Genomic DNA, 13,062 nt, shown 5'->3' on the forward strand with positions numbered 1-13,062 from the left:
GAAGTATAGTAAGATGGAAAGGTAAGTTATTTTTTCACTGAAGTTGATTAATAAGTCATTTTTTCCAGATCCTTGATGTTCTGAAAGATATGACTCTTTTCTCAAAAATAGAAAGTACAAAAGTAAAAGGATTCATTTTGGTTTTAGAACAAAAAGTGAAAGAGAAAAAGCCAAATTAAGGAAGTGCCTAGTTTTTCTGTATTCCCTGTTTAACCAAACCTGTTCTGGTTTTCTTTCTGCTAATCCCTTCTGCTATTCCATATCTAGCCAAGCAACAGCACTAGAGTTTCCTTGAATTTTTATGATTCCACTTCCTGAGTTTTAGTTGTTCTTTGCTAACACAGTTCAAGTGCATGCAGATAAGATGACAAATGTTTACAAAATAATGGTTTTAACTGAATTGGTTTCCTCATCTGGAATCTTGAGGAGGGGTCACTTAACATTTTTTATTTTAACTTCCTCATCAAAGAGCAGCAATGTAATGGCCATCTCATAATTCTTGACAATGTTTTAACTAAGGATTCTCTTACAGGTCCCCAGAAATAATGTACACATGTAGTATTAGTATGTAAGCCAGATATAGCTTTAATCAGATTGTAAAAAGAAGCTATGAGCCAAAAATTATTTTTAAGCCACTCTCTGATTTAGGGTAAGAGAAGGTAATATGAACGCTAGTCCTCACTGAAGGAGTTATAACTCTATTTAAGAAGCAAAACCTAATGCAACAATATAATTAAAAAACTGTAAGAGACAAACATATTAAAAGAGCTTCATTTTGTGGTACAGTCTGCAAAAGTCCAGAAAAAGGGAAAGTGAGCAGTAGAGACTTCCAGGAAGAGGTGACACTCAAGACCCCTCTATTCTCCTATCTCCCATCTTCTGTCCAAGTATATTCATGTTGAGCACATAGAGTAGGTGCCCCACTTGTTTCTTCCTGAAAACGTCATTCAAGTTATAAAGATGAAATCCTGTAAAAACTTATAACTATTTCTAACCTTGTATGTCAGCTATTTCAAACCTATTCCTTTGAAAGTCTAATTGATAAAACATTGACAATATTTTTAAGACACAATCACTAGTGTAACTAAGCCTCATTAGTGCTCCCTCCTTTATCTACTATTATGTTGGTTTTCCCTCGCCACTCAGTGTCTTTGGACCTGATAGTTTCTACCCAGTCACTGCCTTCAGTGAGCAATGAGTAGCAGGTGCATTTCACCATGAACACTGAACAAAAACACTCCTCAAAATGCAAATGTACGAAAAGAGAATGTGTGCCCCACTGTTTGAAGAATTATAACCACTTTCCATTCTCTGCGCTGCTTCTCCCTTCCAATAGGAGGAATCATTTCAGAGCCCATACTGTGATGTGATAGTTTTATCTTTTTTAAATGGTAGTATTGTCTGTCATTTCTGTTGCATTTATAAATAAGTGCAAGTTTAAATGGAATTCAGATGATTGAGTTACAACTTAAAATTTTCCTAACCAGAGGTTTATCTAATTGGTTACGTTGTTAACTAATAATTGCTAGATTTCTGATTATCATGTAATTTTGGTTCAACTTCTTGGGATGACCAACAATAAGCAATTATGTGATACGTGGTAAAAATACAGTGATAAGAAGCAGTGTCAGATGTCATGACTGGTGCTATTCGTGAGGTTGGCCTGGCGATTTATTCCCCATCTTGCTACTGTGCCTCCTGTTTCTCTTCTAGGGCATGAGCTCTTAAACACGCGTGCTTTTTGGAATTATCTGAGGAGTTTTAAAGCATGCCTGTGCCTTGTTCTCAGCCCCAGAGAGCTTGATTTCATGGTCTGGGGTGAAATCTGGGACCTGAGCTCTTTTAAAAAGCTTCCCACGGGAGTTTAATGTACAGCTAAGCTATTGACCACTGCCTTCAGCTTTAAGCTGTAACTGCACCGATACCCTCTGTCCCAGCAGATCATTTCTAGTTAAAGAATGGTTCCGTGTCAAGGCCCTCGTCTGCAAATGTGTTATATCTAAAAGTTTGGCTTACTTACTTCAGTCTTGCTTTGATCTTCCTTCCCTAAGCATTCAGAGAGTATTTAATATGAACCAGAGACAGTGCGATTTCAGATTCCTGACTACTTGCTAAGAATCTGACCATGTTTCAAGCACCACCTCTCTTTATAATACCTGAAGGTTTCAGGGCAATTATCAGATTGCTTTCTGACTCTGGAACTTGCCCCCTGCCCTGGCTTTCTGCCTTGTCCTAGCAATGATGCTATCAATATTTCTAATCACATACTGATTTTAAACAACATTTTCATATTAAGGAATAAATAACAAGTAACACCTTTTTGTGGAAAGGAAAAGGATTTTGTGTGAACACGGAAGTAATTAGTATTAGTTCAGCATCAAATGCAGAAATTTGGTGACTGCACATAGAATAAGCACTATAGTACTTAAAACAAGACCTAGAAGCTTGTAAACTCAAAATTAAGGAATCAGTTACCTTTCCTTTACAATGAAACCAAAGATGATCTTTGCCCTTGAAATTACTTCAGTATCAGGCTATATAAGCAAAACAAGTAGCTAAATTCATCTCTCAGAATGTGTTCAGAGAGGTGTAAATGGTTGGGAAGAATGACAACTCAGAATGTAATAAAATTCCTTTAATTGATGCATACCTGGTTCAGTAATGTGAGATGAATGTGTTTAATGCTAACAGGTATCACCCCCAAATTAACACATCAGCCTAGACTGGCATGTATTTTCTTTTCTGAATGAGATGAATGATGTTCTGTGATAAGCTTATGAATATTTCTACCAGCTAAATATTACAATAAGAGTTGTAGTATCACACTCCTTTTATTTTAAAAATTATCTTTATTTTTTATACAAGTGCTATGTATTCAAAATAGGAAACTTGAAAACTGAGCAAATTATATAACAATCAACCACTATTAACATTTTAGAGTGGGTCCCAAAAGTAGGTATGGAGTTAGATAGATTGATAGACACACACATAAATTTACAACTATATACACATATACACATATCCCAAAATATGGATTTTAAATAAAACAGGTTAATAAATTTACACAGAATTCAATATTCAGGCACTTTTTTATAAAAGTTCTGTATCAATCTTATAGATTTGAAAGCTTCACTTATTCCTGTACTCGTGTTGTTAAAGTATAATAACAAGATAAAGCTAGCCAGTTATACAAATTCTCTGAGTGCTGAGATAACATGCAAATACAACCTAACATATCAATGTGTGAAGGCTGGTCAGACCACACAGCTCAGAAAAGGAAGTACACTCTTTAGAGCAAACTTGCACATTCACTGCCCAAGTCACAGCATCTCCGGGGTCACCGTGTGCCAGGAGCATCAGCTCTTTTCAATACAAATGGTAAGTGATAGATTTTCTGACTCTTTCTGGTCTCCTGGGAACCATGTTAATCTTCTCTATGCAGAGGAGAAGTGGTGGGTTGCTTCATGGCCAAATCTTCCAAGCCTTTGGAATTTTTGTTTGTCCTGTTGTCCTGTGTTAAGGAAGCTGCTGAGTCTTTATTATACCCGTTGAGAGTATGGCTTCAGAAGTTCCCTTTTCTGAGTCTAGCTTTCAGAATAGAGGAAGAACTATGTCTTACAGAAATACAAGTTGAATTCTTTGTTTCAGGCTCTTCAGAGAGCTGAGTGCCAGATCAGTAACATAGCCACATTTCCTAGGATGAGCACTTTGGATCTCAAAAGAGCTTTCCAGTGATGTATGATGGACACTACTCTGTTGATGAGTGCCCATTTTGATAACACAGATTGTGTAAAAGGAGTTCTTTTGTTTGAAAAACACATTTTATTGAGTAAAGAAAACAAAGCCCAAATAGTCCAAAGCTTAGGGACAGGTTGTGTTCCCAATGTTAATCAAAAGATATTATTTGGAGCACATTTAAATAGTGAGTGGACTCCCAGAGATATCATAAAAACTTGTTAACCCATAATGTAACTGAACCACAACACTAGTAATCTGCTTCACAATTTACCATTATTTCCCTGTAAAAAAAAAAATGGCTCCCAAAATACATGTGGAATATGCATCAGTCCACATGCATTTAGGACTCATACCCCTGAGTCCTAAAGAGAGTGAATTTTCTGTCCCATCTCTGCACCCCCACCCCAAAGACTAGAAATGTGTAGTAGCTTCTCCTATGAAAGAGAAGGTTTTTGCTTTTCTGGTGCCCAGTGAGAAGATGGGGACTTGGTTGGAATAGGGAGGAGGAAGTTTCATTGAGGTGTTTGTAGTCTGGAAGCTCTTTGAGGTGAGATAATGTCATCTTGCCATGAGGAGCAGAGGGAGGAGAAAGAGAGATGGAGTCAGACTAGGAGTGTCCTGGGTGAGGCAAGTGCACAGTGGTGGAGAAAATGGTGGCACATAACCCTCCCTGCAGCCATACATGTAAAAAAGGCTGTCACCAGTGGAGGTATGATGTATAAATCCTTGTAGTCTTTCCACATTGAGGCTGTGGGTCCAAGATTCTTAGAAAAGTGCTTGACCTTAATTTCTGACATCCTTGTCAAAAGTAAACCAGGACACTGTGGTTTACACGGAGCTACAATACATGGATTTTCTACGGGAAAGCAAGATGACAATAGAAGAAAAGAAAGCTTAACTGGATAGTGTGTATTTGTTGTAATACATAAGTAATGTTTTTCCTAAATCATTACAGTTTTCTTATTGTAAAAGTAACACATTTCTAGAGTCCTGAGAGACAATCATTTGCTACAAGTTCATCTACAACTACATCATTTTAAAGCATATTTTATAAATGTAATTTTCTGTGCTGTGATACTTCATAAGCCATTTTCTCTCCTGATATTTAGAATATTTTGAATGATATCTGAGCTAGGTATCATTTTTAGTGCTAACTCATGTCTAGCAACTATGCAGTATTCCATAATTTGTCTTAATCATTTCCATTGAGTTGGAGATTTTAATTATTTTTTTCTTTAGTGTTGTAGAATTGCATATTTCAGTTGTTTTGCTTTTTCTTTGTTTATGGCAATATACAAGATTATCATAAGCATAATTTTATATAATGATGATGATTTGTCTTAGCAAAGTGACTCAGGTGGTAGAGCACCTGCCTGGCAAGCATGAAGTCCTGAGTTCAAACCCAAATCCCTCCAAAACAAAAATTTTAATCTTCTGATACAAGTTACCTCCGTGATACATAACACATCTGAACTTTGCATACTAACAGTGGCACAATAATTAAATTTCTCCTTGTGTGGTATTATACACATGCCTACTTTTGTAGAGTGTCAAGGTTTACTTTAAGAGGAAGTATTTTCCCTTTAATTTCTCTCTCCCTAACATTACCTTTAGCATTCTACAACAATGGCAGAAAGACACTACTTTTTCTCCTTGAAAGATGTAATTATAAAGCACCTAATATATCCAACCCCTTCCATTCAACTCCTTTGTTTTTTTTAAGGAGGCATAGAAACTTCCAAGGAAAACAAGAGGATAATGATAGTGGAGACTAATGATAGATTCACTGTTATTAAATCAAATAACAATCCCTATACATGGTGACTGCTATTATCTCCATTTTATGACTAAGTAGGTTGTGTTTTGGAGAGGGCCACAGCCACACAGCTACTAAACATTGACATTGGAATTTGAGCACAATTCTGTCAAAGCTTGAGATATTGTACATTGTGATAAATTCTAGAAAGAGCAGTTTTTTAGGAAGATAACCTGAGGAGCCAAAGAAAAGTCTAGGACTTGCCTCTGTGATTATGAGGGACCTTTTTTCAGGCTGATGATCATCCCCAGTAGAGCTGGGAATCAGCTGTCCTAGCTGCTTCTGCAACAGCCACTACAAACTTTCCTATTTTCAAAATGTTGCAAGTGCCCCTGGGATGGGAGACTGAAGGGACTCATGACTTTGTGCTTCTCACCTCAGGATTCAGAGAGGGGATTTAAATGGTTAAATGTTTCATTACATATCTGTTGTGTTACCACTGTGACTGCTACTTGCCTCCTATAGGTCAAAGCATCAGGAAGGATATTATCCACAAGTGGAAACCTATCTTGACCCAAGTATTTATTGGGAAATCCACACTCTCTCTATAACTTTTTGGTAAGAAATGTGTGGAAACTTGTGAGAATGAAGCACAAATGCACTTGGTGTCTGATGAGGACAAACATCAGATTTTAAGATGCATGGCCTTTAAACACACAGTGCTGGGGTCATCTTCCAATCTAGCAAGGAGCACTGGGTTCCAGGATCAATTTCCTTTCTTCATTTCCCAATATAGGATTTTTTTTCTTTATTTATTCTTTCTTTAAAATTTATTTTTACTATCACATTATTGTTGTACTGGGGGTACAATGGTGACATTTACGAAAGTTCTTTTAATATGTCATAGTTGAGTTTACTACTTCCATCATTCTCCTTTATACTCCCCTCCCCCATTCCTGGAATAGTTTCAACAGGTCTCATTTTTCCATTTTCGTACATGAGTACATAATATTTCCACTACACTCACCTTCTTTATATCCTCTCCCCTCCCATGGGTGCCAACCTCCAAACAGGACCTGTTTTGCCTTCCTGTTCTCCATTTTTGAAAAAAGGCATTTTTGTTTATTTAAGATAGCTAGATAGGAAGTTTCATTGTGACACTTCCATATATATATATATATATATGTATTGTAACTCAAATTGGTTTATCCCCTCTATTTTTCTCCTTTCTACCTTAGTCCCCTTCTTCTGGTGATTTTAACAGGTTTAAAAATTTTTGTATTCATTCTTGTATAGAAAGTACAGCACCCAAATTCACCTTATTAACTTCCTTCTTTTACCCTCCCTCTCCCATGAGTGACCACACCTTAGCATGACCTATTTTTCATAATATTGCTTGTATTTGTATTGAGTCTATCTCCCACATATGAGAGAAAACATGTGACCTTTGTCTTTCTGAGCCTGGCATACTTCACTTAACATGATGTCCTTCTATTGACCCAGTTTCTTCAACTCTCCATTAACTCAGTAAGGCTACAGCTACAATGTTGGCCTGCATTCCCTGACGTTCTTTTTCATATGTATCTAGAATTTAGAAATGGAAAGACAAAAGCAATAGGATCCTACTTCTCAAACATCTGGCTTCAGATAAAGCAGCTCATTTTATAGCCCCAAAATGGAAATAATAGAATAATCTTTTTACATAACAAGTATTCTTTGATACATTCAAATTAGTGGAATTTCCTGAAAACATGGAGGAATAGATGTTCTGATAATACACAGTTTTTAATATGCTCTTATATGCATAAACTGTAGAATATTTTAGGAAATGAAATAAAAATTGTGTTTGGAGTTTTTGGTTTGTTTAGCTCTTTTTATTTAGCCTTCAGTCTACATATGAGCTTCTAACAGAAGAAACATTTTTGAGGTATACTGTTACTCATCTATTCAATGAAGGCCTGCCGAGCTTCCACTCATAGTCAGGCCTCTGATTTTTGAGGAATACAGAGTGAACAGCACACATGAGATCCTGGCTTCCCAATGCTCTCCCTGAGTGCTATGGTCCTCAAGCTTCAGTGGGCAACAGGAAAGTCAGGGGTGGGACCTGAAATGTACATTCCAAATCTACTCCCTGCTCATGTGAATGCCCCCAGTCTAGAGCTAATGCTCAGAGAACCATTCTTCCCTGGAAGCGATAGATCAAAAACAAAGGAAGCAAATAGCACACCTTGCACTGATCTCTAAAGAGGTAACTAAGGAAAATATTGACCTAATAGAAAACTAGGAAAGACATCCCCTTTAGACAGGTGTCTACTCTCTGATGAGGTAAGGTTTAAGACACAGCAGCGGTTCTGACTGCACATTGGAATCAATGGAGCATCTTAGGAAGCATACCCAATCTCAAGGCTCCCCCTGAAACCAGTGAAATGGAAACCTGAGGTAGGGCCCAGTATGTGCTCCCAAGAGTGAGAAAGAGCTAGGCACAGAGAAAGGAGGTAAAGAGCATTTCAACCTGATGAAGCAGCAAGGGATAAAGGCACAAGCAAGAGTGAGCTGGGATGTGAAAGAAGACCAAGATGGTAGGAGGGTAAGCGGAAAAGGGTAGTGACAAGAGCCATTTAAAGAATAGATGGTTGCAGGATCTTGAAGGCTGCTTTAGCTTATTTTGACTGTTCTAATAAAATGTCTTAACTGGGTGGTTATAAACAAAGAAAATTTTTATCTTACAGATTCAGGGATTGTAAAATCCAAAATCAGGGTGTTATTATGGTCATGTTGTGGTGAGGGTCTACTTCCAGGTCACAGACTGCTACCTTCTTGCTGTGTCCTCACATGGTAGAAAAGGTGAACCAGCTCCCTGGGCCTCTTTTATAAGGGCACTAAATCCCACTGGTAAGCGCATCACTTTCTTAATGTAAATACCTCCAAAGCCCCACCTCTTAATACCTTGGGAGTTCTGATTTCAACATATGAATTTCTGGGAAACTCAAATATTCAGAACATAGCATTTGATCTTATTATTGTATACCCTGGCAGCCACTGGAAACTCCTGAGCAAAGGAGTGGTTGTTGTCATTTGATATTAACCTTTCCTTCTGAAGAGACACGTGTCATCTCCAGATAGCCTTGGTCCTGGCTTGGGCCTTAAATATCAGCCTTTGTTCATATTACTTGAAATTATGGCCCCCAAATTTGAATGCAGCCAAGTTGGAGAATAAGTACATAGTTTTTCAGGGGAATGGATCCTAGGACTAACAAAGAAATAACTTCAGGGACTGTAGTAGAGACCCAGTTAGGAGCTGGTGTCCTGGAGAAATCAGAGTTAGAAGATTCCTTGTGAAGATTGGGCTTTCAAACCATGTCCTTCAAGTAGAATAGATGAAGCAGGAGAGGGTCAGTTATAATCCTGAATGATATAGTATGATATCCCAAATAAGAAATGAGTTCACCTCCATACACTTTTCCCATCCATCTCTAGCCTGTTCATATCCTCCCCTTATGCTACCTTTTGTAGCAAGATCTAGCCCATTATGTTAAATAATTAATTAATTAATTAAAATTCCTGTGCAAAACAAAGCAAATTTTAAGCCAAGGCTGAGAAGTTCAAATTCTAGGTGATATCTTTCATCCATCTGACTCGTCAGTGCACGTGAGAGGTGATGTGAGTCACTTCCTAGAGCACGCTGAATTTGTGGCACCCTTTTTTCTTGAAGTGAGTTGGTGTAAGGGTCCAGTTCTTGATTTAGTAACTTCAGTATTACTTCCCTAATTCTTGGATGTTCATCCCATCCGACTTTCTTTCCTCTCATGTCCTCCTCTTTTAAACGTATAATATCATGAAACAAATGATATAGTAAGTGCTCTCCCATATCTACCAGCTAAACTTAATGTATGTTAGTCCTTTGCCATTTGGTTTTTTTAAAGAAAAAAAAGTAATAGTCAAAGCCTTCTTTTCACCCCCTTTTAGTTCTATGTCCCTCCTTCCCTCAGCAGAGGAACACCATTTTGAAAGTAACACTTAGCCTTCCTAGCCAAGTTTTACAACTTTTATTTCATCTTTGTGCACCCATAAAATAATCTACAGCAGTTTTTCCTGCTTTTTATGATTTCTGCAATTTGCTTCCTTTCATTTGACGTTGGTTTGTTTGCAAGACATATTCATCTGGATGCCATGTGACTCCAGTTCAATATACTGAATTGCTGTCTAATCCTATTACAATTTATTAATCTATTCTCCAATGTCTAACTTGTCATTATTTTCAATTTCAATTTCAAACAGAGATGAGATGAACATTCTTTTACATAGAAGCTACAGGAAACTTCATGTTTTCTGAAGTCATTCTAGTGAACTGCCTCCTACCAGCCTTTTATGAGAGGCACCATTTTCCTTGATATTGTCATATTTATTGATGGAGTTTAAAGATTTTTATATGAAAAACCTCTAATTCATTGCTGTTGCTTTAATTTTAACTTCCTGTAGATGTCTAAAATGTAATACGTTTTTCTAAGTTTATTGACCATTCAGTTAGCCTCTCTTGGTGTGCTTTGTTCATTCTTTAATGAATTATCTTTCCTTATTAGTTTGTAGGAATTCTTTATAAATTTTAGGCATTAATCCTGTGTCGGCTACATGCTTTGCAATTTTACTCTCTTAATATATGACTTCATTTTAACTTTAGTTTTGCTATCTCCTTTTTTATAGTTTTAAATCTTAATGCTGCCAAATTTCAAAATAAGACTTATTTATGCTTTGACATAATTTTTAAGAAGTTATTCCATATCCCTGAGTATTATAGCCATTTTCCTAGAACTTTTTTTATAGATTTGATTTTCATGTTTAGTAAGCCTATAATGATTAGAACTTTATTTATGCTTGTGATGTGAAGTAGGCATCTAACATTTTTTCTTAACTATATTTCCTAATTATATATTTCATAAAATTTCATGTTTATAATTGCACCTTATATCTTATTCTTCTGCTCTGGATACCTTTAGCTTTTTGCAGAAGTATATGTAACTCTTGCCTACTGTCTAAAAATTTTTAAATTATTCAATAGTCCTATTATTATCTTCTGAAATATAGCAAAGATCTTATATAGTGTGATTATCCCTTAAGCACAGTCCTCTGATCCCATTTCCAGTTCTTAAAACTTCTGCTTAGTGGAGTAGACTATTACTTTCATTCACATTTAATTGGCCAATGTAAGTCACATGATCACACCTCAGACAGGAGAGAGATGCAGGAAGGTAAAATTCCCATGCACTCAGAGTCATTCAATTTGGAAAAAGAGTAATATTATCTATTACAGTGACTGAAAATATCTTCATTTTAACTTCACTCCTAAGAGATAGTTTGAGTATAAATATCCTAAATGAGTAGTTACTTTTCCTCAGCACTTTTCAGACCTACTTCAATGGCTTCTGACTTCTTTCCTCGCTAATATTGGTGTGCTTTCAAGACTGTCACTCCCTGTAAATAAAATTCTGCCACTCCCTTTGAGACATTTATCTTCATGTTCTACAGCTTTAGTATGCTTCATAAAGATTCAAATTTACTTATCCTGCTTGGTACTCTTAAAGCAGAAGTCAATAAACATTTTCTCTGAAGAGCCACCTTGTATGTATGTATTCTAGGTTTGCAGGCAGCTACCCAGCTCTACCATTTCACATATCATGAAGGCAGCCATAGTCCATACATAAACAAGTGTCTATGCTTACTCCAGTATGACTTCATTATAAAATCCAGCCACCTGGTGGGCTGGATTTGTCCCACAGGCTACAGTTAGCTGTCAACCCCTGATCTAAAGCCTAATGACTTTCTTCAATTCTTCAAAATTTCCCTCTTCAGAGACAATCATTCACCATGTCCTTCTCCTTATGTTTTGTTTGGTTTTTCTCTAGTCTCTGTCACATGAAAGTCACAATCTATCCTCCATGATTTAATTTTTATCCCTATATCTGTCTGTAATTAACTAAATCAGTTTATCAGTTTCATCTTCCCATTCACTAATTCTTCTTCCATCTGCGTCAGGGTAACTAGTGATCTCAGTTTTCCCAGCATTTTCTCCACTGTAGCAATAACATCACAAGTCTTGGAAACCTCAGTTCCAGACAGAACAGGACAGTTGCTCACCTTATATGTCCAATGCAGATCTTGTCCCATCTGTTTCAATGATAAAGTTTTATTTCTAATTTTTTGAATTAGTTGTTGTTCTCAAGCACATGTTCTTGCCTAATATCTGCCTAATTTTATTTCAAATATCCTTTGGATAGTTTTCTATATCTTTGTAGATCCTAAATTCTTAGTCATTTTCAGATTGCTCTGTTAACTTAATTTAATTTGAAGTGGTTGTTGCTGTTGTTAGGTTCAGTTTCTTATGAATAGTTTTATTCCAGTGTCTTGTAATGTTCTGGTGTAAGCAAATTTTAGAAGATTCTGTTGGTCAGTTGCTTAGTTTTTTCTTTCTACCAACTTCATGCCACCTTCACTAGTGCTGTGTTTATTTCTACTGCTTCTTCCTTAAGCCTCCAGTCCAATGCTGGACCTATAGTGACAGGAAGGTGATCCAGGCTCACAATAGTATTGAACATTTAGTACATTCATTACTAAGTCAACAGGCATCTAGCCTAGCTCCTGCCTCTGCAGCTGTATCTAGTAAAGTGTTTCTCATCCTCAGCACTTCTGTGCATTGTAGGAAGTTTAGCGACCTCTCTCTTGTCTACCAACCGAATGTGAATAGCACCTGCTCTCCCTCCATTGCCACATCACGAAGTATTTCCAGACATTCTAAACCCTGGTGAGGAGGAGGACAAAATCTTCCCCCCAGTTGAAAACCAATGAATTCTCTCAATGTAATTTCAGTAGCCATCATTTAGTCTCCTTTCTTGGTGCTGTGGAGAGATAGGCATGTCTCTCCCTGCCCTTGGTTTCAAAGAGTCACCTTGCTCAGGTTAACCCTCTAGAAGCTGAATTGACAAATCCTTCCATACCCCAAACCTCAGCTGCCTCTCCTGTCTTCAGTCTTACTCACTGAGAATGTTTCTGTTCTCTTCTGGAATATAACTATCTTTATGTTTTCCTCATTTTATATTCAGCCTATCACTGACATGTGGTTGGGTCAGGGAGAGAGGCTAACTTTAATTCACTGACCAGCATTTGATTGCCTTTCTCTCATCTCTTTTCCTTCCCTTCTCTTTAGTTGCATCTTTCCTTACTTTTTTCTCCCTTCATCTTTGATGAATGGGCAAATGAACAAAGTAGAGGAAATGTGTTAGCGTGGGGGTTGCGGCGATACTGGGAGAATTAGCCCAGTTCCTTCCAGTTCCCCATGATCATGGTTCACCAACCTATCAAGACAGAGGTTTTCCAAGTGTGCTTCTAAACCAGCAACATCAGTGTCACCTGGGAACTCAACAAAACTTCATGGATTCTACCTAATACCGGCCAAACCAGAAATTCTGAGGATGAGCCCTAGCTAGCTATGCATTATCAAGCTCTCCTGGTGATGTGTGCTAAGGTTTGAGATCCCCTGTACTAAGACTTAGCTAAAGCAGATTTGGATCAGTGGT

The 13,062-nt window shown here is 37.2% G+C and overlaps 1 protein-coding gene across 1 annotated transcript in view; it reads left to right on the forward strand.

Annotated features, from left to right (window-relative positions):
* The first annotated feature begins 2,983 nt into the window (after positions 1 to 2,983).
* Fyb1 (FYN binding protein 1) overlaps positions 2,984 to 13,062 on the forward strand; it is a 181,140-nt gene continuing 171,061 nt past the window's right edge. The window contains exon 1 of the mRNA XM_074077883.1: positions 2,984 to 3,378. Coding sequence (XP_073933984.1) covers positions 3,376 to 3,378 — 3 coding nt within the window. The 5' untranslated portion in view covers positions 2,984 to 3,375. The remainder of the gene's footprint in view (positions 3,379 to 13,062) is intronic.

The sequence above is a fragment of the Castor canadensis genome, chromosome 6 (genome assembly GCF_047511655.1).
Source record: "Castor canadensis chromosome 6, mCasCan1.hap1v2, whole genome shotgun sequence".
Taxonomy (NCBI): domain Eukaryota; kingdom Metazoa; phylum Chordata; class Mammalia; order Rodentia; family Castoridae; genus Castor; species Castor canadensis.